Source organism: Acanthochromis polyacanthus, chromosome 5 (genome assembly GCF_021347895.1).
Source record: "Acanthochromis polyacanthus isolate Apoly-LR-REF ecotype Palm Island chromosome 5, KAUST_Apoly_ChrSc, whole genome shotgun sequence".
Lineage (NCBI taxonomy): Eukaryota > Metazoa > Chordata > Actinopteri > Pomacentridae > Acanthochromis > Acanthochromis polyacanthus.
The window spans coordinates 25,304,230-25,329,356 of record NC_067117.1 but is presented as its reverse complement, the minus strand read 5'-3'; the positions used below and the strand labels follow the sequence as shown (position 1 = coordinate 25,329,356).

The window sequence follows — 25,127 nt, the reverse complement described above, 5'->3', positions numbered from 1 at the left end:
CACTTCCTTTGCTGGAAACTGTTTTAACTTCGCCCTCACACTCCCGTCCAATCCTAATTATCTCCGAATTGTTAGCAGAGAGTCTTTTTCCAAATGGAGCAGCAGCCTCCTCAGTCCATTAGTTTCAGTGTACGCTTTTGAAGGTCTTCAGCTGCCAAAAACCCCTGCAGAGTTGCTGGACTGCAAAGAAAAAAACCGAGTCGCCTCACTTTCTCTCTCTTTGTTTCCCCTCCCTTTATCAAAAAGCTTGGAGACGTGCCAACGTAGATTCACGGCAGCCAGCACAGACAAAGCTTATAAGCCTGGTGTTGTGTTACAGTACCTCGGTTAAATCAGAAGGGCCACAACTTCCTTTTTCAGCACCGGTTCACTCACAACCACCCACCCACCCTTATTAATTGGGTCAATTAGATTCTAGCAAGGAAATAAAACACGACAGCATACAAGTGATGTGCTCCGGGGTTTGTCTGAGAGGAGGATAAAGTCATTAGTGGAAAGGCAAAAAAAAAATGGTTCTCCTTTTTTGTTTCTTTTGTGGAGCAAATGTGCGAATTGTCTTTAAGATGTGTGAAATGGGCAATAACACAATGCTCCAAAGACTGGAAAATTGACAAGAAATGGTTTTAGGGATGGGCTCAGCCTCGCACCATAACAGATGAATGGACAGACTCAAATAATTGTGAATGGTAGGTGTGAAGTGAGCAGTTCTCAAAAACAAAGGGTGTTGTTTTCACTGTACAAAGGAGTGCGTGCTATAAAAGCATGTGTGCAGCACCGCATGAAAGCCACAAAGGAAACTGACAAAAAATGAAGTTGTAGACATTCTTTTATGTTTGGAGGACGGAGCAGCCCTTTCCACGTACTCGCTCTATCTCCCTCGTCTCAATCTTGCGCAGTATTGTGTCCGTGACAATGGCCGTCAGGGAGAGTTGTCGGCAGCTCTGACAGCAGCTCCCCCACAGGGAAAAGCATCTGGAGCGCTAACAACTGGGAGCGTCTCAGGGCAACGAGGTCAAGCATAGGGTCAGCATGTTAGCTGAGGGCTGCGGTCAAACGCCTTCAAAGTGCACTTGTGTTAACACCCACCCCTACTCTGCCGAGCACGGGCTGTCTGTTCACCTTACTGCACCTCTGTGTGTTATTTTAAAGCAGAAGACACTTATTACCCAGATTTTCACATCAGCCACTCAACACAATAGGTGTTTTTTATTCTATTTGCACTCAGGTTTTCTCCCTGAGAATAAAAATTAGTTATTCAAACTTGTTTCTGCGGTGTGCCACAGCTGATGTGGCTCCCAGATGTTTGTTTTGAAGGACTTCTATCAGGCAGCATCACACAACTGTCAAATGCCTGTCCTGAAAGCTTTGAAACCGATAATGGAGCTGCTCTATCTGATGTTAGCCTCAGCGCTGAAGGAGATCTTTAGAATCCCCGCTGTGGAGAACAAAGACACAAATGTCGCTCAGCTAACACGGATAAGTAGTACAGATTTCCTCTCAGCATGAGTCCACTCCAGATTTTTATCTTGAATACACAGGCCCATCTTAAACACACACTACTGCTCGCATAATTTCCACTACCCATGTTTGGAGTGCCCACTTCAGTTAATGCCATTGATTATTGTGAGTTTTTTTTTTCTGTCTGTGCAGCTTCAAAAGCTCTTGCATCTAGACGGAGGCGTGTTAAACAAGGGCACCTTGCATTGTCAATTCAGTCATTTCTAGACTTATAAACACACAATGTTAAACATGGAATATGAAGCAATGGTTAAATTTGTAATGCAATTTTATGACCTAAATGTCTGTGTGATTGCATAAATAAAGGTCAAAGAGGAGAGGATAAAAGTGGATAGCAAAGAGCCAAACATAGTTTTTAGTAAGACTCCCGTAATCCCAACAGAAGAGCAACTTTGACCCGAAAATTTTGAAAAACGTTTCAGATTCAAGCTTTAGGGCTTTGTCTTTTTTGAGCAAAGACCAAACCACAACCTGTGATACTAAATCTATCACTCGTTTATAAAAATTTCATCTCAGCTTTTAAACCGAAACAATGATGTGGGAATTACAACAGAACCGTGTCAGCTGTGACATGCATTTGAAGAGTTATCAAAAAGTCAGTGCATGCTTAATGTTGGTTGTAATCCAAGCTTTGTATAAAAAGCACAATTAGTCTGTAGTAATGCTAGCAGCTCCACTGAGACTGTACTGAAACACACTCATTGTTGAGCTAAGTTGTGACAGAAGAACAGACCTGCACCAAGAGCTTTACTGTCACGATGTTGACTTGTTAAGCAGACAGTGTTTAGAGGCATTGTAACATTTCCTGACAAGCAGTAAACAAAATATGATGAGCGATGTCTTAAAGTTAGTATTTGGCCATAAACCAAAGCACTGGACCAGATAATGGCAACAGAGGAAAAGTTAAGTCACCAAGTTTGTTTTTTTTTTTTTTTAAAGGAGAACATGAATATAGGTACAAAATTTCAAGGCAATCCATCCAATACAGAACAAAAATGGCAAAGAAAAGCAAAAAATCTGTGTAAGATGATCATTAAATCATAAATGTTCATTATCTGGACACCATTGATCCATCTATGAGTTGTCAGGATATTAAAGTCTGGACCCAAGTGGACAGTCAACTGTTAGACTGCTGTCGCCACCACACTAGGGCTGGCCCGAATAGTGGTTTCTGGCCTCCGAATATTCAGGCCCTATTAAAGACGAACATCCGAATATTCGTTCCGCCCGTAACGTCCGGGGGGGGGGGTATTTCGGATCCGTTCATCTGGTCTCCTTGTTGCCTTCATTTTGTCGAATATTCGGATACCAAAATTAATATCCGGATAGTGCCGTAGGGAACGAATATTCGGGATATTCGGGTCCAGCCCTACACCAAACTGGGCACTTTTACAACTGATGTAAATACAGGATGCCAAATTTGAGATGTACGCTTCCACCCAACATGTTTATTAATAATCTCAAAGTTTTTAACCTGAGAATTTCTGTACAATGGTTATAGTCAGGTGTGAAATTGCTGCACTCATCATATGTAAATTGGTATAAGGTATAAGCTGCTGTTGGCCATGCATTTCACACCATGTCCCCTTACACTATCTATTTACAAAGTCTCCCAACAACAACACCACGCTCTGGGTAAAAACATATACAGCAGTGAAAAGTTTAAGTTTTCCCAGCGGTTCGGATTAGGCAGTAAGGCAGCCCTGCTCATTTTTTTCTTTGAAATAGCCATTTTAATGATGATACTTGTCTCCCTGAATGCAAACGTTCTACTAAAACACCCCGCCAGATATAACTGTGATTGTTTTGAAGAAATACAATGTCCCCTAGAAACAGAATGATAATGAGGCGCGGTTAGACCATTCTACACAGCTCTGTGTGAGTGCTCGTCTGGCTATCTGAGACTATTCCCACGTGTGGCTGCAGTAAATTTGTTGAGTCAACAGTTGTCTCAGCTTGTGTGTCCTTGAGCAACACACTGAACCACAAATTGATCCCGATGGTTCCCAACTTGCATGTGTGTGGAAATGGGTGAATAAACGGGAAAAGGGGCTAGGCTTGGTAAACTGTAAAGGTAAAAAAAAGTGCTTCATAGGTAGAGTTTATTTAACTGATATTTACAACACAATCGCATGAACCATTGATGAGTCTTTCAAACGTACAGTAACTCTTTTCTGAAGCACTGTAAGTCTGAACTCACACATTGGCTCAGCGGATAAATACATCTGTGTTTCTCATTTCTGGAATCGGAGCGGCTACCATTGCCTCAGACCGTTCCAGTATTCAGTCACACTGACGGATCGCATCTCCTCGTGTCAGCTTTTATCCCCCTCAGCGAGTGAATGATGCATTTGCGAGTTACTCTGAGGAAATCTGGTGCTTATATTACACAGATTTATACATCTGAGGACAAGCTTTATCTGAGATGTTTTCAAGAACACAGACACGCTGAATGAGTTGCTCTTTCAGTGAACACAAGCCTGATGAAAGAAATGTCAGATTGTAATTTAGCTCGGCTCTTTCGCAGACACAGACACCACACGTACACACACACACACACACACGTACACGTACACGCACACACACACATATATGCGCTCTTTTCCCATTCTCATCTAAAGACTTTGGCAGATGGAGGCGTCTTTGTCTCGCCAGAAGTTTTCCAACCTTGAAAAAGCCGCCCCTCCTCAGTTTAATGAAGGCAAGCCACAACAGCAGTGTAGTAATGACTGGATTGTGTACAACATTATCCCTCCCCCTCCTGGACAGAGTCTTTGTATTCACCGCAGGCTGAGCTTCTCCCACCACAGAGCAAGGGAGGGGAGAGAAAACAAGCGCACCTCTCCAATGCTAACTCAATAATGACTTCCCACGGGGGAAAGCGAATACGGGGCAGTCTTTGAAGTGGCTGTGCTGCAGGAGAGTCTTCTGCCCCAGCCTCACTACAGGAAGCTCACATGGGTTTTTATAGAGCCTGGGACCTAAACAGGCTCCATGCAAGTTACACACACTTGTCATCGTCAGTGAAAGACACAGCAATGGCTTGAAACCCTGTACTTGTTGTCTCTGTATAAAAAAAGTTGTGTTGGACTTGGGGAACTTGGCTATACTTGCTTTCACACTCAGTTATCCAAGGAATGCAGTGGTTTTCTGTGTTCACATTTAAGTCACCTCCGCAGACAGCTTATGTGTTGACGTGATTGTGTATGGAGACTTAGCACTGCCCACGCAACACAAGGCATCTCTGGTGTTCGTCTTTATTCCATATTCGGAAGACCTGCCAGTGTGGTGCCTTTATGTGCTACTGTACAAATTGGAAAATCGGCTCCCCTTACACAGACGCTAGCCAGACTAATTTGTGTGGTCTATGGATGGCAGCGTTGGCGAGTCAGTCCACCACTTTGGTTTAGGCTGAAATATCTCGACGCTTATTGGATTCATTGCCATGAAATTTGGTACAGATGTCCACAGTCTCCAAAATGATGAAACCTAACTACTTTGGTGATTCCAGATTGGTATTTTCACTGCAGGGCTCGGCGGGTGTGCTACAGTGAATATGGTATTTCAGGTTTTGGCTGCAAGATCAGTCCATAGTTTGTTTTGGGTTTTTCGTGGATATACTTGATATCAAGTCCGTCTTTCTTCATAGTCTTCAGAGACGCATTTGTTAGGAAATACAGCTTCGATAGCGGGAGAATGTTTGTGTGTGTTGTTCCCGCTCTCGCAACTCTGAGACTGAAACCACACGGGAAGATTTTACTGGTCCTGAGTTGGCGAGCTGCCCGCGGGTCTTAGCAGGAAAACCGACTTTGGCAGCTCTCAAATTCTGCCACATTGTGTGAGAAACATTTGTGGATTAAGGGGCATGTGAGAAAGGGCGTTCCACTTCCAGTTTATTTCTTTTTGTTTTTCAGTGCCCAGACAAGAATATATGCCCATATGATGCAGCACCACTATAAGATCTGTTTACACAGTCCCTCCTGGGCTCTTAAATGAATGCACGGCTACTACATGCTGCTTCCATAAACACTTTACTCACCAGAATAGGGGGCTCATTAGGACTGCACGGTAATGAGGAGCCATCCTGGTGCTCAGCAGTGGGTTAATTGGGCCAGAGAGGGCAACAGGAGCCGAACGTGTGTGAATATGAATGGCAGCGGAAGAGTAGCCCCTCCACACATACCCCGTCCACGCATGCATCCACACCAGCACAGCTCTCACACACTTTCTTCCGCTCTGAATAGACAGAGTCTGAATCGCAGTGACCCGCATAGGTCAGCTCGTAATCACCATGGCAATGGGGGCGGCACACACACCCTAACTGCACTAGGGGACGAATAGCAACCACTTAAGTTTTTGGCAGCATGGCAGGCATTCCCAGCGTGAATAATGTGCAGGCGGGGGCCTCCACACAATCTGATGGCTTTACACAAACGGGGCCTTGTAGGAGGACATTCATCAGCAATAAAACACCTTCTCTTTCTTCAAGCAAGTCTGCTGTGTCTTCTGCGGTGACACAACTATAAAACTGAAGTGACGGGGCAGGACCATTGTTTAATGTACTGCTTTATGAGGGCACTCTCTTAATCTTAATCTTTTGAGGCATTTCGTGGTGGGGCTGCAGCTTGCAGTCATTCTCCGTCCAGACTTCTATTGACTGTATTGCAGTCAGACTCGGTGCACAACTGCAGTCTCGTCGGCCTCTTGAGACTTCCCTGCTTTCATTCTCCAGAATGTATTCGCCTGCGTTGATTCTGTTTGTTCCCACGGCAGCATGATTGTTGGATCTTTTTCTCTCTCTGGCATCCGTTGTACTCTGTCTTTGTTGGCTGCTCTTGAAATTGTTAAAAGGGATCACAAGTGCTTTCTTTAAAATATGAAAATCACATCTTGTATGCTGTGGAAGGTTTCTATCAACCTCCGGCAAGAGTAGATGGATTGTAAGCAATCTTTGTTACCTCTCCTCTCTTTCAGTTTCCAGCGCTGGCTTAGCTTCTCCGTATGTAGAAGTAAAAGTGAATGTATGTTTTAGCGTGTTAAGGTGGAAGAGGAGGAGGAGGAGGGGTGTGCCTCTCTCTGTAATCCCTCTCATTCTCTTATCACCTCTCGCAGGGAGAGCAGCGGTGGGGGAAGGAGAGGATCCCGAGCCCCGTGTATCAGCAGCGCTCATCTTCCTACATTATTAAACATCCATATTTCCATATTTCATTGAGCCCCCGTCGGCTCTGCAAATCGTGGTCTACTTAGCATTCATATGAGAATGGGATTTGGTTAATGGGTATTAGATTTGTAGATGGTTATCCTGTGGCTATGTCTTTAGTACGCAGAGCCAGTCGATCAGTCAGTCCTCGTGCCGCTCTCTCGGGTGCCGCTGATGATGCTGTAGTTGGATGTCTCTTTTTTTTTTTTTTCCTCCCTCTGTGCATTGCCATAAACCAGTTTTGTTGAGGTGAAACTTTTTGCTTTCCTCACTTGTCACTGCTCTTCCCAATCTTCACAGGTCAAAAAAGGTGACAGACTTGTCCACGGCGCTACAGAAAGCATCCCTGCATAAAAAAGATCTGGAGCTGGAGCTTGATGAGCTGGAGAACGCGGCGACGATGGTGGCGGAGGAAGAAGAGCGCAGAGGTTCCAGGAGTGCTGGTGTATCCTGTGATGACAGCAGCAGTGCCTCCAGTGACAGCAGCAGCAGCAGCAGCAGCAGCAGCAGTAGCAGCAGCGACTCATCTGAGAGTGAAGAATCTGAGGCTGAAGGACAAGGCTGCACTGAAACCGAGGGAGGAGGAAGAGGAGGAGGAGAGGCATTTAAGGACAACCCTCTACAGCCCCAACCCTCCTGCTCTGTCTCTCCCATCCCCCAGGCACCCACAAGCGCACTCCTCTCAGCAGAAAAAAGGAAGGTGAACTCCCTTCCTTCAGCCTCAGAAGGTTCCAGACAGCTGATCGAGGAGCTGGGGGAACGGCTTGCAGAGGAGCTGAGAGTCTCTCCTGACTCCAGCTGCACAGCAGAGAGTCGCTGTTCACAGCTGAGCGATGCTGCAGCAAAGACTGAAGGAACATCTGGGCGGAGCAGCAGTGGGACTTTGTTAGAGCCGAGCACTCGCAGAAACCCTCTGCTCATCATCCAAACACAGGAAGATCTCGATCTTAAGAGAGACTTCATCAGCTGATAGCAAGAAGACTCCAAGAAGAATTTTTCAAGCCCTGTGATGTGTTTTGAGCTGTAAACTTCTTGTAAGTCATTTAAGAAAATGTAGTTTTTTATGGTTTCATGTATGTATTTTTAAATGCGTTATTGCTTCTGCTGTTTCTTGTTTTGCCAAGCTATTATTTTAATGTTTTAACTCTCCTCTGAAGGAGTTTGGTTTCCAAAACAAATTATATTTTGATAATTGATGATTTTTGCAAAGCCTTATTAAAATTTCTTTTTCACATTTCTATAGTTGCTTTCACAAACTTTCAAGCACCAATGTACAAGATTCATCAGCAGCTTGACCTTTTTTCCCCCTTGCCTGTCTATATTCCAGCTCCCTACTTGCTTTACAAATACATTCCTCCTCTCTGAACATAAAATGTTTGATTTGATATGAATTATTCCTGCTCCTTCTTAATTATTGAAAGTAATTCAACAGCGTCTGTGAGCTGAGTTCGGTGTGCTGGCAGTGATCTGCCAGCGCTGTGGAAGTCCTCTGTTACGCATGTATATTTACATAACCAAATTTACATGTTCACCCTGCATATCCACGTTGGGCTTTAATAAACAAAACAGGAAAGCCATTCCAGGAAACTGCCAAACATTTGTCATTGTTGTATGTCACTCAGCACTCAAAAGTGCCTGGCAGAGCTGCTTGGAGGGAGCTATTCTTTTCCTAATAAATAGCAGGAAAAGCAAACCCCTTCCTAAAGCCCCGCCATTGATTGAAGTGGAAAACACTCTGTCTGCACTAAACAGGGCAGCGGAGCAAGCCGGAGTGATTGATTCATCTGGCGTGAGCGGAGGAGCGCCGTCGACACAGCTCAATATCATCGGCCGCGTCTAACAGGCGAGAGAAAACAAACAAGGAAGCACATGTCAGGCAGATAGATGAGGGCTGCGAGCGAGGCTGCAGCACAGGAGCCGTTTGTTTGAGCGATAAGAGCACCCCGGGGCTGGAGGCAGCCGCGAGATAGAATAGCACGGGGCCAGCAGAGACTAACTGACACTCCGGCCAGCTCAACTCAGCCGTGGAGATGTCCACATGCAGCGTCCGTCCTGCCTCAGCACTAGACACATCTTTGTGGCAGAACCAAGCAGTTTTTGTACTCACATTGGGGTGGAAGCTGATATATCATAATTAGTTTGTTCTGCATTGCAAATTGCGGTCAGCCAGATAGTCTTATTTTCAGCCACTCAAGAATTTAAAAGACATCTAGTTGATTTCTACTGAAGCTCCGAGGATTACCTTGACCTGATGAGAATCTAGACACTAAAACTGCAGAATTTGCACAAGAGCTTCAACTAAATCCACAGCTAAACCTAAATTATAGGCACTTTAAATTCTGAAACATGCACAAATTATTAATATACATATTAATTTACACGTTTTCTGGTTTATCACATGTACAGTAGCCATTAAAAAATATTCACCTCCCTCTGCAGTTTTTTCTATTCCTGTTTATTTTCAACATTTGCCACGGTTACATGAAGTTCTTTAATTCGGAATCAACTAATTCGGAATTAAAGTTTTGTGCTTCGCATTTACATTGAAATATTAATTCCAAATTAAGGTTTACATAGACCGCACGTTAATTCTTTAATTTTGCTGTCACGCTTGGGCGTTGGAAAGGATTCTGATTGGACAGGGAGTGGACGTGACGTATTCCTGTTTACCGGAAGAAAACAAACTCCATTTGCCGCAGCATTTCTTTTCCCCAACAACATGGAGGAACAACTCGTAAGCACGCTTTTCGCTTTGCTTTTTATTGTCATTTTGAAACAGCAACTCCACAATGCCGTACTACTTCTGTTGCGCCAGTAAGGTCGCAGAACGTGTACGTCACTACATGAGGAGCCAAGAATGCGCAGAATGACCGGAATTAACTGTATACATGAATAAAACGTACACAGTATTTAGTTTATTCAGAATTAACATTGGAATAAACCAGGTAGTTTATTCAAAATTATGTTTATTCGGAGTTCACGTTTTAATTCGGAATTGTTTACAAGGAGATTTTAAAGCCGGATTAACTTGAATTCCGAATTAAAGAGGAATTAAAGGTCTCATGTAAACGTGCTAATCATAATTTTATTTGGCTTTTTTTTAACAAGAATTTCCAAATAAAGATTCTTCCACAGCTAAATGAAAAAGTTTTAGTTAATAAAACAATCTACAATAAGTCACTGCATAAGTATTAAGACCCTGAAGTCAACTGGAAGAAGGTTCCTTGATCTGATAAGAACGAAATTGAGCTTTTTCGTTAGCAGATAGCACATCATCGCATAAACTCCATCCCCACTGTGAAGCACGGTGGTGGCAGCATCATGATGGGGATGCTTCTCAGCAGCAGGTCATGGAAGGTTTGAGAAGGTAGAGGAAAATCCTGGAGGACAACATGATGCACTCTGTAAGTGAATTGCAACTCGGTTTTTTTTTTGTTTTCCAGCAAGACAATGACCCCAAGCATACAGTCAGAACTATACAGAAACAGTTTAAGGACAAGTTAAAAGTTCTGGAGAGGCTGAGTCAGAGCCCAGACCTCAACACAACCAAAAATTTGTGGCTAGGCTTGAAAAAAGTTGCAACCTGACAGGACAGAGCTTGAGCAGTTTTGCAAAAAGCCACGGTGTAAAATTGCAGTGTCCAAATGTGCAAGACTGATTAAAACATGTCCACACAGGATCAATGCTGTAAAAGTGACCAATTAAAATGGTGCATCTACTAAATGCTGACTTGAAGGAAGTGACTGCTAACGCAATAATAGATTTTATGTTTTATATGTTTAAAATGGTTCCTATTACTTTGTAGAAATCTGTTTTCATTTTGAAATGAAATGCTTTTTATAGACGGCGTACATGGCTGCATTTGGTTGTATGGGTGTGGTTGTGGTTCCACTGTTAAAATGGGTGGGAAAATGGGAAAGACTAGTTTGTGATGGCCATGGCCAACCCCGGCCGCCCCTTGGCTCCACCCCTGCTTAGCAGGGAAAAAATGTTAATTTCTGTGTCCCTTGAGTAGAACTGTATTGATTACTGTAATTGAGAGAGAGAAAGAATTACCGAACTGACCCAAATTAGCAGAGTTTGTCAGGTTTTCTGATCCTACTGGCTTGTGAGGGAGTGACTGATCTAGCACAGCCACAGCGGTGCCTCAGGCTTTTTCATGAGGAATTTCATCCACAGTGAATGAAAGCATCTCTGGTGCCCCCGGTGATGATGGCTCCTTAGGTAGGCGGCGTCTGTAGTATTGTCTTACAGAGATGGATGCTGCTTCTAAGCACCTCCCAAGACTGTTACACCCCCTTGGGAAGCAACGCCATCATCGCCATGAGTGAGATGAGTTACGCCGTGAAAGTGGGCCCATTTAAAACCCCCTTCATTCTGGGGACATGAGTCTTGGGACTGCGCTGCCCCCGCAGGTTGTGTTTCCCTCTCCTCGCCGGGGTTTCACATTGATTAAGTGACACGGGGCTCCGTTGTCGTTTTTCATCTTAAAGTGGCCTCCATATTCCTCCATTAGTGCCGCCGTCCCAGAGCCTGACTGGGGCATCCGGGGCCAAGCTCACCACTTCACTTGGTTCTTTTGCAATTAATGCTCTTGCCGACAGACATTTTTCAAGACGCGAGGCCATGGTTTAATGAACACTGCTGATAAATTATACAAGGCAGTAATTAATGTGACGTCTACGCTTTATTTTGACTGGAATTTGATAAATCAGCCCCTTACTCGTGTAGTGAGTGTGCCCCTTTGACCCTCAAGGGTCTAAGAAAATGGTGTAATGTGTTCAAGACTGATTTGGGCCATCCTGGTAATGAGCCAATTAGTAACAGCAGATGTCTAATAGTGAAGGTAAGTCTAGTAAGCCTTGTGCTGTAGATGTGTCCAAGCGGAGATGGCACGAGCACTGTTGTTATATCTTTAGAAGTGCACCTGAGGTATATCTGGAGAGTAAGAAAGAGTAAATCTGCTTGACTGCAATCCAAATCAAAATGTCCTCTTTGAAATTATTCATTTTGCCAAGTAGAAACATTAGTAAACATTCAATGTGGAGTTCATTCCTCAACCATGGAATGTCTCTCTGCTTGTTGATTAACAGAACCAAATTCATTTCTGTGTTCTCCCCTGAAAATATTCTTTTCCTGCTTCAATGTGGCTTCGATGTAACTCTACACTATTGCTTCCTGTCAAGTGTGCAGATCTATGAACTCCCAGCCTTTCTCTCCCCAGTCACTGCAGATTGAGCACACCAGCTCACCGACAACTCAACAGCTCAAACCCTGTAAAACCACTTTATACTAAACAAAGATGAGTTGTAGTACTGGGATTGTTCAGTCATACATGTTTAAAATGTACCAGTTCTAAAGAATAATGATGATGCAGAAAATGTCGCAGAATTGATTCCTTTTGTTTGTCTGCATGAATGTATGCTTTTGAGATGTCTTTAGAACAGCTTCAAGGTGTCATCATATGTCTTCCAGTGTATAGAAAACACAAACTGGACAATTTAGCATGGTAAAAACAACAAATTAGATTTTTACTGGGGTCTTTAAAGTAAGAAGTTGGTATTTGTGGACTTGCTATCTGTCTATTAAAGATGAAGCTTATGTTAGGAAATGGAAAACTTAGCTATGAAAACACTGAAATGTGGAAACTGCTGTTGTGGCTTTTTCAAAAGATTGAAAAAAAATCCACCTACCAACACCTCTTAAACTCATTAATTGAGTGAGACTTTAGAAAGGCACCACAGTCTGCCAAGAAATAGTTTGGCGTAGAACTCACAAAAACACAACTGTTCATTTTCACACTGAAGTTTGTGCACAGATGTAATAAACAAAGGTGTTTATGAAGAAGTTTTTACGATGCTGCTTGGCAGATTTTTAAGATCAGCTGGTTCCATCCTGATTCTGGGCTGATCTTCCAGTCTAAATCTCTGCAAGAGAGTAAACAGAAATCTCTACCTCGAGGTCCACTTTTCAGACTTTCCAGCCTTAACTTTAAATTATAGAACGTCTGGGAAGCAGCACCATTGTAGCTTCACTTCTGTTTACCTTCACATCCTGCCCCTTCAATTCTTGGACTAAATTGCATTGTGTTTTTAAGGACGCACACAAAAACACTCAGAAGACACTGAGGATAATGCCAGCAGCCACTCTGCACAAGTAATGCATGGTTGAAAGAAAGGCAAATCAGTCAAGTTTGATGCCTATGAAGATAAAGCGAACCATTTGGTCCTTTCACATAAAGAAGCTCCATAACAGCAATGCATTTGCTGGGACATTTTCTTGCCCCGCTGTGAATAGAAATTTAAGAATAACCTCACTAATGTGATAATGCATTCCTTCCCTTGTTTTTGTTTTAAACGGGAAAGGCAGAGCCAAGGACAGTGCCGTCACTGCCCCCCTTCTCCCTGCGACACACCGCCTCTGGTTGATTGTAATAGAAAACTCAATCTCCTCTCCCATTCCTGAGAGGCAAAGTGATTCTGGTGCTTGAAAAGATTAATAGCCCTCCAGAAGAAATGAATCAGGTGCTCTTCAGGGCCTGACTCCTCCAGTGGGCGTGCAAATAGAAATCCTTTTGTGCGCCCTCTTTCTCACGAGGCCGTGTCGCCTGGTGCGGCACGACTCTCCCTTTTGTGGCCTTCCTACTCTGTCATGTCGCTCCAGGCTTGGTCGGCGAAGAGACGAGGAGCTGCTCCGACGCTGGCGAGGGAGAAGCAGGTGGCCGTTCCCTGCAGCTCAGTCTTCGGGGCTTTGTAGACGGCCCTCTCCAAATGACTGGCGTATGGTAATGAGGGAATGAGTGCATGGGATGTGTCAGTGTCTCTCAGGCTGACAGTGTTGACAGGGTGGGATTATCTAAATGGGCTATTTTCATGCTCTTAATCACAAAAGAAACAGTGAAATACCCCCTTTCCGCAGTGTGTGTGTGTGTGTGTGTGTGTGTGTGTGTGTGTGTGTGTGTGTGTGTGTGTGTGTGTGTGTGTGTGTGTGTGTGTGTGTGTGTGTTGACAGTGCCGGCATCCTCTTGTCGTCAGTGGCGTTGCCTGGCTGATTCACTCTAATTGGTGTGAGCAATGTCCGTTAAATCACTCCCTAACTCCCAGTGGACATGTGCTATCAGGCAGCTTAATGCTGCAAATTGCCTCTGCCATGTTGGAGCTGTGTGTGTGCGTGTTGGAGCGAGAGAGCCTCTCATCGTTATACCACCTTGTTAAGTACGCTGGGGTTGCAGGGACGTCGTTAAAGGTAGAGGAGAGTTATCTGGAAGAAAGGCCACGCACGAGGCTCGACTCCGACCTGCTGATACGTGAATGCAGATCGTAAACTTCATCCTCCTCCACTTATTGCATTACAGCGTGAAGCCCGAGGACATGACAGCTGAGATGCAGTACAGCTTGTCATCATTTCACACTGGTAAACAACAGCACATTTCTAATGAGGCTGCTTCCACACTGTGCTGTCTCGAGCCTGCTCCTCTTTTGTCCACAACAGTTGTTCCTTATCTGAACCAGTCCACGCTCCGCTTTCCAAAAAAGCTCCGGTCTTATGTTTGTTTTCCTTGCTAAAACAGCTGTCAAACACGATTAATATTTCAGTGAGAGACTGTGCTGGAGGGAACCTCTAAGTGCTAGGGGAGTTGGAAACAACAAACCAACACTGTTGCTTTCTGGCGCTCTCCCTACTCGGCTGCGTCTGCTCTATATATTCACTTCTTCCTCCCGCCTGCTTTCATGAAACTGAGCAGCTCTTTTATGACTCCTGTGCACGATGTGAAATCAAAATAAACGGAGTAAATCTCTCCTGGTTGGCATCAACAAACTGTCGGTGTTTGTCGGGTAGGCCGAACAATCATCATGCAGGTTCTTTGATACCTCGTTTTCAGAGATGGGAGAGGTGAAATTGAGCGGGAACCTGTGTGCCGAAACTCTGAGGCAGCGGCTGTGTTTGCTCTGTCCGTGGGACGGTGCCCTTTATCCCCCGTAGTTCTTCCCTTCCTGGTTCACACCAGAGCAAGCTAATGATGCCTCACGGATGTTAGTGTGTTGCAACCAGACGGCGAACAAAGGTTTCTCATGCTCGTACTCCCCGAGCGCTCTACAGACAAGCTCCCCTGACATTACCGATGCGAGATCTCGACACAGATAAAAGCCCCTGCTCGCATGTAAACACAGAAACACTCTCTGCTCCTTTTCTAAATTCGTGTCAGTTCTGGTGCTGCTGTTGACAAGCAAACAAACACACGGACTGTCCATCCTGAAAGCAGCCACTGGTGCAAAACACAACCTCATCCTGCCATGTTTTATCCATGGCTCTCTTCCCTGTTAGCTCCTTTGACCTGCTCTTGCTACGTCATGCTCTCACTCATCACTCGTGGCCTTCTGTCTTATCTCCGCCAGGTTAATCTCACTCTTGTACCAGATCTCTTTAACCCTTTGAACCCTTAACAGTTTCTGGGCATTTTCCCTCTTGTGGGCTCATTTTTTGCTGCATTATAAAGTCCTGCACCTCTGTGGAAACATCACAACCATAGCTAGAGGCAGAAAGAGCTCAGAAATGTTTCTTGTGCAGGATAAGAAAGTTGCAATGCCATAAATCATAAAAAAGAGAAGATAAATGTTGAATTTCTTAGATTATTTGGTTTACAATAACTGGGGGAAAAGGAATCAGCAAGTGCCATGTTTTTTTTAAAGTGTCCACAGGTGTTATCAGTACTGGAAAAAATGGTGGCTCTACATACTATAGATATTTTATTACATCACATCTCATCTGTTTTCTCGCTTGTCTCCTGTCTGTTCTGCATAAGCACTGCCTGCAGTTGAGCTGAAAAGTTCTCGAAATTTCATCATGTAACTGTTGGAGTTTTTAAAATTATTATTTACTGAATCTGGTTAAGGCAAGCAATTTATTTTTGACTAACATGTCGAATAAGGCAATTTTGATTAAATGTATTGATTTTAAGCTTAGATTTGGCTGAGTCTTTCCATGTAAAAGTGCCTCACATATGAGTAACTGAAGGACTTCTTTCAGTTTGTCAAGGCTCTGATAAATGGTGTAATTTTTGGTGTTTTTTCTTTAAATACAATATGTTTTTCAAGCCTGCTGGTGGATTTTAGGGTTCATAGCGTTAAGATTGATATCTGACAAAGCGTGCATCATCCTACCCAGCTGTGCAGTGTTTCCAGCACCTCCTCCTTTTCACCCCTGCGCATATTACAAGAGTTGGCCTCCAACCACATTCCTGCCCCCTGGGATGTGTTGCATGAAAGCAGATACCCGCATGTGTCGCTACGCTGATCCTGTCAGCAGCTCACGGATCGGCTGCCCCGCCATGATTCAATCGCTGTTCTCTGGCACGGAGAGGTGTAGATTACATCTGCATGGTACAGCACCGTGCCTCCCAGCTGACACACGGCATCAACGGAGGAGAAAAAATGAGAGGTTTGGGGGAGACGAGAGGAGGGAAAAGGAGGAGGAGGGGAAATCACTGTCAGTGTCACCTTTGAAAAAAGATGGCTGTCTGAACTTCCTACTTACACTTTCTTTCTAATTTCTTGGGAAGATTTCTAACGCTTCTCTTCAAAGAACCAGACTTGAGGCAAATGAAACGTTTTAGAAAGGCGTGTTAACAAAGAGTAAAGAGCAGAATGTGACTAATGTGTCATCTCTGCCACCGACATCTGCCCTAACATGAGTGGCAGCTCACTGGATTGTCCTGACATCAGGGCAGAGAAATATGCATGTTGTATGTTAATGCTGTGTCACGCTCAGGGAACAGTGTCAGATCAGATAAGAAACGATAATGTGGATAAAATCTGCTGGCTGTGAGCTGAGTGACTCGGCACTTAAAAAGAGAAAGGAGTCAGATAAGCAGCTCGTACTTAGATCCATTTACTTGTACATAAGGAGGCTGGCGACCTTTGAACCCTGGAAAAGTGGCTGCTGTAACTGACCTTTAGCTGGTCCAAATAGCACCGGAGTTACGGAGTATCTGTGTGCGCAGAGTGCAGACTTTGATCTCTCTGAAGGTCTGCTGCAAGAATTAATCAGAGAGCATTTTAAATAGTTTGCACAGGCTTTTCCAGTTGTGTGAATTAAGGTCTCTTACATTTTATAAATTTTTAACGTAGAGATTTGTTGCACAAAGCAGAGTTTCTGATATAAATAATTGCTATCAAATCCTGTAAAAGGCTTATAAATGCTTCCGCTGAAATGCTTGTCAGATTGACTAGCAGAATTAAGATGCTGACAATCTAACAAGTGAGGAGAGAAAGCAGACAGGATTTGAACTCCTTTCTCAAGGTCTCATTTTTCATTCTTCACATAAATGACTGTGTCTCTTTTGGTATCTAAAACCTACTGCATGTCATGAATGCCTTCGAGGACAGACTGTCTGAGAGCGTGAGTCACTGCATCATACCTGACTCTAGAACCCCTTTCAGACACACACTCCTTTCTATTAAACTGACGGCACCTTAACGTGTCTGCCACATGTCTGAATGATACTTTACTGTAAAAGTTTCTCCTGCAATGTCACTAGTTCAGACCTAGCAACATTTCTGTGTTACTTTCAACACAGCACAAATCTAAACTCCACCCGGTCAAATTAACGGATAGACAGATACAAGCAGCAGTACTTTGAGTTGCATGAAGAGATTTAAGGCAGACCTTTTTCACATTTCAGCACCAACATATATGACGCTTTTTCACTAGCACCTACTTGGCTCCCCTCGGTTCGACTCTACTCGCTTTGTGAGGTTTTCCGTTAGGACAGATAACCTGGTACCAGGTACTTTTGGTAGTACCGACTCAGCTGGGGCTCTAAACGAGCTGAGTCAAGCCGATAATGTGACGCCTACAGAGTGTAGGCCACTGATTGGACAGGGAGTTGCGACACATGAGAGCGACTCCTTCACGAAAACCAAACTCACCATTTAAAAAAAAAAAAAAAACTGGCAACAGCAATGGTGCGCATTTCTCTTCATGAAACTTGGCAAAATTTGAATATGGCAACCAGATCTGAATGGGGAGGTCGAGACTTTTCTGTCTTTGGTGGCGGACTTTGTGTCGCACACAAATGAGGTTAAGGGACTTCCGGGCCGCCGTGCTATGACGACTTCACCCACAATTTGGTGATACTCAGTTGTCATAGAATACAACCTAAATCGAGACGAGCCGAGTAGGTGCAAGTGAAAAAGCGCCTCTAGAGAGTTTGTGTGCCACAACACTCACAATGTCATTCACTTTGCTCTTCATTTTCAAATCTGTTCAGCCACAAACATCCATTTACTACAATAAAGGATGAGGTCTAGTTTTTTGCTTCCAGCTGTTTGTAGTTTCCCACCTGAGTTGATTAAATACCCGCAGCATCGAACAGCACCAGGATCCATATGTGTGTCTCCAAAGTGAGAGAGCTGTGCACATTTGCAGACCGCTGGGAACTTCATTAAATACTTCTAATAATAATAAATGACGCCGCAAAGATATTTAGTCTGTGTTTGTTATTGCATTTATTATGCATTATACATGATCTTGGTGTATTATCTAATCGTGCATGAACTACACATATTACAGCTCTCTTCTTTACTGTGGGGTTTGTCTGAATGAAGTCACAAGGAGCATTAAAATTACCTGAATGCTGTCACTTTAGAGGACTGATGAAGTCAGCAATGTTACGTATCCCGTGTCTGATAAGGGCTTATGATGTCAAGGTGGCACCATGTTTACATGTGGCCATTTATAACAGCTATACACATGTTAGCCTGTGGACATACAGCAGATAAATTGGATCTGTTGAAGTATGCTGAATGCCTATACAGACTCATAAGCTGGCATTGCACTCCCCTTAGAAATTGCCCATCTGACTTCAAATGCAATGTCGTACTGTGTGTAAAAATGTGATTTTTCCTAGAAGATGAAAGCTACATACCGGTAGGAAGACATAATGTGCATGTTTTCAGTGGATTTTCCGAATGAAAGATGAGCCTTAGTCTATTTCAGACTTCTTTTCATTAATCTGATGGCAATACGAAAAAGGGTCAACTTCATGTCTGAGCCTGATCACTTTTCTATAAAGGGTGGAGCAGTAATCCTGCTACGTCAGACCCAGGAACATTTACATATCACGTTTAACATGACACCACTCTAAACTGCATGTAGTCACAATAACTGGTACGTCAGTAACGTACCGTCCAGCCTTGAGCAAGCGCCAAATATCACTTGTGTACTGTGGCTCTCTGCGTCACTCTTGTTAGTTTGTCCGACTGTAGCTGTGAGGAACAATCACGGAAATGTAACCTAGAAACAAGAACATGATGCTTGTGTGGAACTCTTAAGACAAAGACCCATAGTAAAAGACTGAATGAGAAAACAAGAGGAGGCAGCTTTAACTGTCTCTGAAGATCAGATCAAAACTGGTCAATCCAGGGTTCATGACACGATCAACCAGCAGCATAGATGAACAGTAACAATTTCTCCCCCATATTTGACCTCGATGTTACCACATGGCTGAAGTTCATCGCTCATGTAGCGACCATTTGTTGAGTGAAGTGACCTTAAGATGAAAGGCCCAAAAGCTTAGAGTATCTGGTTACATGTACTCTTCCCAAAAGGTCAGGAAGGAAGTGGCATTACCAAAAAAATCTCTCAATTTAAATCAGAAACATATGCATTTGTTTCTTCCCACATTTTCTCACTCTAATGACATTAACATTTACTATCAGATCAAAAGACTTGAGATGTGTATTTTTGGTAATACATCTGTTTGCAGCCTGGTCCATCCTCTGATCTCAGTGGAGGGAGGAAAGGAGGGGGGGCGGAGTGCTGGATTTTGCAGTCAGGCTAAATGTGCATGTTCCTCTTGAATATATTCCAGCCTTCGTGCACAACACTAACATGCACTAATCTGTCCAACACAAAAATCAATGAGGCGCCCGCCCACCCACACAGCATTCATCTCCACGGCTGACTCAGGAGACTCCAGCCTTCACACGTCTGTGGACGTTAGCATCGCTTGTGGATTTACTAGCGTTTCGACGAAAACCATCCACACTCATTCACACTTCACCGCGGCCTGGGGGGTAACATCAGGACACACCGCATGTTCTGTTGTGAATCTTATCAGGAGCCAGCAGGGCCTTCTTTAAGAGCCCGCAAATGTGAGATAATATGTCACTTTGCCCAAGCGGAGCAGAAACGGAAAACAAGCCCCTGCATACATTTGTTTGACTTGAATTTGGCGACGAAAAGCAAAAGCTACCAACTCATCTAGCATAAAACCTCAAAATTACCACAGGATCCCTACTTAGGCATATGAAAGTCATTGAACTGCTGAATGATGCATTGATGGGCAAATATTTCTCCTCACTTGACATTTTGGGAATAGTTTGGCATGTGACTGAAGTACACTTATTTTTATTGCTTGCCAAAGCCAAGAGATGTGTTTTCTCAAAGGGATGCACCACTTAAGCATGACATCAATCCACATGTCCTAATTTTAATAGGTGAAGTTGCAAAGCCAATCTGCACCGTTTGAGATCTTTTGAAAAGCTGACCTCAGTAATTTTACTCTTCGCACCGCCGAGGAGTTCGAGGAGTGCTCAACCATTCAGCTCTGGCAGAAACATTACTCCGCTCTGTCAGGGGTCACCGAGGCAGCAGTGAATAAATACAAGCGTGGATGATTCTCAGCTTTCATCTCAGAGAAGTAGAGAGAGAGAGAGACGGAGGATAACTTATAGTGGAGAGTTCAGTGCCAACAGCATCATTCTTGGAAATGTAAAGCTTGGCAAGTCTCACAACCATCCAGTCTGTTGGAGGATACAAGAATGTGACAGAAGGTATCGTGACAGCCTCTAATTGAGAACAGACCTTGATTCTGGACACCAGTTTTTGAGAAAAAGAAAAAAAAAACGAACATCTTGTCATCCTCCAAACTGTGAGATGTGTATTTAGAGCAGAGTAGAGAAAGTATGTTGAGCTTCTGTCGCCTTGTTACGTTTTGTTTGTGTGTTTGGCATCAGAATGAGATGCTGTGAGCTCTGTAGGTAGGCTACTCGGCTGCTTCTGCGATGGATTTTATTGCCGGTTCTAGGAGATGTTCAGCTGTTAATAAACGCATGTGACCGCTGTCTTGGAGATCCACTTCTCCTGACAACATCACTTAGCAACAATATAAAGACAAGCTGTTTCACTTAATGACTTGGCAGTTTTAGAACGATGTCTCAGCCTTTTCAGCAGTCTGCAGTACATCATGACACGTTTGGAACGTGCCAGTTGATTTTGAAAGGATGATTTCTGATCCATTAAATCGAGCTTATGCTTGCATATTATGGTTTGCCAGCTACGTGATCAGCGAACTATCTCAACTTTTCAACGACAGCTGTAGGAGCTTGTATCGCTGGGCCTAATGGGAGTGTTGTAGGTTTTTTGCATGTATTCAAACAAAAAGCAAAGTATTAACAAAATAAAATATGATCTGATGATGTGCTTTAGAGTGATGAGAACATAAACACATGCGCAGGAATACAGTCATCGTGTTGCAGTTTACACCAGTGTCTGTCAGATCAGTATAATGCTGTGAAGTGTTTAGCTTCCTGAAGAGTAAACAAAAACCGAGTCAAATTCCTTGTATGAGTTCATAAGTTTGGCCCATAAAGCTGATTCTTATGAAAACAGATCGTAGTCATCACAGTTTATGGATGTTGCTGCAAAGAACCTTCAAATTCTAATCTGTGGATGCTTCACAAGCTATTCAAGGTGGTGGCATTAGAAGAAAAGTAAGGGGACCAGCAAGGGTTCATCCTGTGGGGATCATGAATGTCTGTACAAAGCAGAACAGCAATCCACAAAAAAGTTGCTAATATTGATGATAGGGCTGACCAATAGACCAACATGACCATCCACTTTATCATGTTGTATGATCAAGTTGCAGGTAACTTTGTGTTGTGGGCTCTTTAAACACATAACTACAGCTCATTATTGTACTTTGGTGAAGATGCCGCATTAGTTTTTGTTCATAGCATGCAGTTTGTCTGAGTGACTCCCACAGTATATATAGAATACGAAGTTTATCCCATTCAGATCATTCATTTTAATAAACTGGGGTAATACTGAACCTCTCTTTCTCTTCTGATACACTTGGAACCACCTTAGATGGTCTCCCACGTCTGCTCCAAACTGTGTGTGTGTGTGTGCGTGTGTGTGTGTGTGTGTGGGTGGGGGTGGTGGTGGGGGTTGCCTGTTTGGAGCAGACTTTAATCCTCAACCTAATGAACCCTAACCTGACCTGACCCCCAACTCATGCATGCCGTTCGTCTAGTTGCTAGGCGATTCTGAGACAACAATAAATCCTGCATTAGAAAAACAGTGTTTATTAAACACTCAGATGAGTTTTCTCCTCTTATGACGTCTTCTAATTTCACAGATTCGGTCCCTTGTGACAATATCCTCTCTGTGAGCTGCATCACGAGTCACTATTTGTGCACTCATCACAAGCTTTGTCATGACAACACGCACTGCTGTTGCGTTTGTCCTGGTTGTGCTGTATTACCATGGATTACATCTCAACCACATGAGCCTCCACATTTAAAGCTTATCATGGAAAAGTAGGAGCACCGTGGAGTTTTATTTTATACGCAACAGTCACATGGATGAGTGCGGCACACACTGCCTGCCCTGGGCCTGTTTCCACTGTGCAAACACTCGCTTCACTGGACAAGGACAAGCCGCAACCTTCTCTTACATGACAAAGCAGCGGGCTGTGTAAAACTCTGATCTGACACAGCTGCTTGACTCTTAATGGTGCATTTCTCTTCATGACAGCCCTTCTCACAATGTTATGACCGCAAATTGTTCGTGCTACGTGGGACCATTAAAGAGATGCACACTTATCCGCAAGTGCTGCTTTGACCTCTCTGGTAATATTTTATGCAGCATATACAATGAGATGGGCTTGAAATCAATTCAGTACACTTGAAAATAGCTATAGTCAATTTAATTTTGTATGCTGGGAGAAAAGGATATTTAATTTAAACTCTGAAGTTGAATCTGCTTAATGTGAGACCAAACACAGCAGAACAGCAGCTGCATGGCAATTAACTGAATCGTTTTACGCCGTAAAAAGTGTGTTTGAGCGGTTGTTGAAGTAAGTTTTGAATGAATCTCATTTTTTATTCTGCTTCGGTGATACAGTTGACTTTGGTGGATTCTAGCAACTTGAAATTGCACTTTTTCTCTTTAAACTCGTATTTTAATCTCTGCAAAAGTGCAAAAATTCTGCAAAAAAATTAAACGTCTGAAGTCATGGTTTCCAAGTTTCTTTACAATTTCCTGCTGCAGCTATCCTCCATTTTCTTTGAGTAGAATTACAGAGTAAAGAAATGGACAGAACGGAAGTGTAATGACAAAATTATGTTTTATATTTTATGCTTGGGTAAAGAAAACAGGAAGCTTTCAATTGACTGTCCTGAAAGTTAGGTTGCAGCAGTGCAAGCTGTTCATTCGTGAGGAGGATTCAACTTAAAGCAGCAGTATTTACTCTACTTGTTACTTCTGGATGAACTTCCTTCAGTTGCATTTTTCCAAATGAAACAATTCATTTAAGTGCATACAACTATTCTTCCTTTTTTTCAGTGAGCCTGACTTCATCTAAGTCTGGATTTGTTAAACCACACTGCAGAACAAACCCCAATTTTATGGGCTATGCACATAAAAAGAAATTGAATCACTTGACATTTTGGCTTGAAGCAAAAAAAAATTACAGTAAAAGATGTTAGAAAGTAAACTTGGAGCTAATATTAGTCAGAAAAGCTGAGCGACTGACTGTCCTAAATTCTCCAATTCCTAAAGGACAGATAAGAACATGCAGCCTCTGATGGGGATTGAGGCGCCGCAATCCTCCACACATCCCATATTGATTTGTTTTGCCACTCGACTCGTTAATGATGTTAGTTTTATTTACATGCTTGCTTAACTCAAGAGTAAAAGCGCTATCAGCAGCCTCTTAATTAAATCAAATGCACGGTGCCCACGTGGTGCACTCTTGTCTAATTTTCCCCCTGGCAGACAGCAAAGGGCAAACTGTCACCCTGGGCAAGGAAATCAGGTGTATTAACAAGTCAATGAGAAATTCATGCGTGTATAATTTCACAGTGAGCACATCTGACCTTTGTTAATGATGCCACTCAAAGCTGCAGGTGGTGTTTCTCAAATGAACTCCCGGGGGAGCGGCGTGCATCGCTGCAGCACCAAGGCAGCTCATTCGTCCTGACTGGTAGGAAGAGGGAAGGAAGAGCACACATTCTATCAAAGAGGGAAAATAAAAGGAAAGCATCGTCCAAATTGGTTTACATCAAAACTCAGTGGGTGTTCGGCTTTTTTTTTTTTCTTGTGTTGAGTTACTTTTTTTATTCGCAAAATGGATACAGTGTCTCTCACCAGATTCCTGTGTGGTATGCAAACATGTTTTCATTTGAGTGCGCTCATCTGTGCATACTTTTTTTTCCCCTCTCCCAACAGCCAGAGAAGAGCTAAAGAGGGGGGAAGGGTGCGAGTTGCTTACCCATTCACAGACTGGCTTTCTTCCCCACCAGCTAGGAGAGAGGGAGAGAGAGAGAGAGAGAGAGAGAGAGCACCAGGTTTTCTCAGTTGCTTAAATTCACTCATGTGCTTCCACTGTAATGGATCACTCTTGAGATCTTTTTTTTTTCCTGTGTGAAAATTACCCTCATATTGTGTCTACGCTACCTGGAGTACTGTTGGTTTTTGAGGCAGAGCGTCTCGTTCGCGGGGGTTAGAAAGTCCTTGAAAAGCAATTTATCCTCTTCCGTCCACAGCCACCTTCTACCTGCTCGCTCTTACTGCTATTTTCAACCATCTCCTTCTCTCATCTCCTGCAGTCCTGTTACTCCGTCTTAATTTTCTGCTGCTTTCATCACCTGCTGACTCACCCTCGTTCACCCCTCCCACTTTCTGTACCTCCTGTATTGCGCTCTTTTTCTTGCGCTGCATCACGCACTTTTCACGTCTAGTATCGTAAGAATCAAATGCGAAGGCCGGCCCCGCTCTCACTGCTTAAATCTCCCCATAATGGAGCCCAAGGGTATCTGAAATTGAGTGTGAAGACTGCATCAAGGTCATTTACTCCACCCTATAGGATAGTGATGGATGTCTTGTCTGATTGCTCGATTTGGCTGCCCTACTTGAGGAGGGGGAGCATATCCCATTGCACTTTGGGAGCGAGTGTTGCTTTCTTGCTTTTGATAGCCAGAAAGTCATTCCTAGCAGGAGGGAAAAGAAGGAGGAGGTGGTGTTTTAGGAGGGCGTAGATACTGTATAGCAGCCTCAAGAGCCTGGGGAAAGAGGCATTCTTTGTCCAGATTCTTGAGTAAACATTTGAAAGGATTAAAATAAA

At 43.6% G+C, this 25,127-nt stretch overlaps 1 protein-coding gene across 2 annotated transcripts in view; it reads left to right on the top strand.

Moving 5' to 3' along the window:
- The window catches only part of shq1 (SHQ1, H/ACA ribonucleoprotein assembly factor), a 39,746-nt gene extending 31,433 nt beyond the window's left edge, over window positions 1-8,313 (top strand). For both annotated transcript variants that reach the window (XM_051948595.1, XM_022223147.2), the window contains one exon: window positions 7,019-8,313. In XM_051948595.1, the coding sequence (XP_051804555.1) occupies window positions 7,019-7,688 (670 nt within the window). In that variant the 3' untranslated portion in view covers window positions 7,689-8,313. The remainder of the gene's footprint in view (window positions 1-7,018) is intronic.
- The last annotated feature ends 16,814 nt before the right edge of the window (window positions 8,314-25,127 follow it).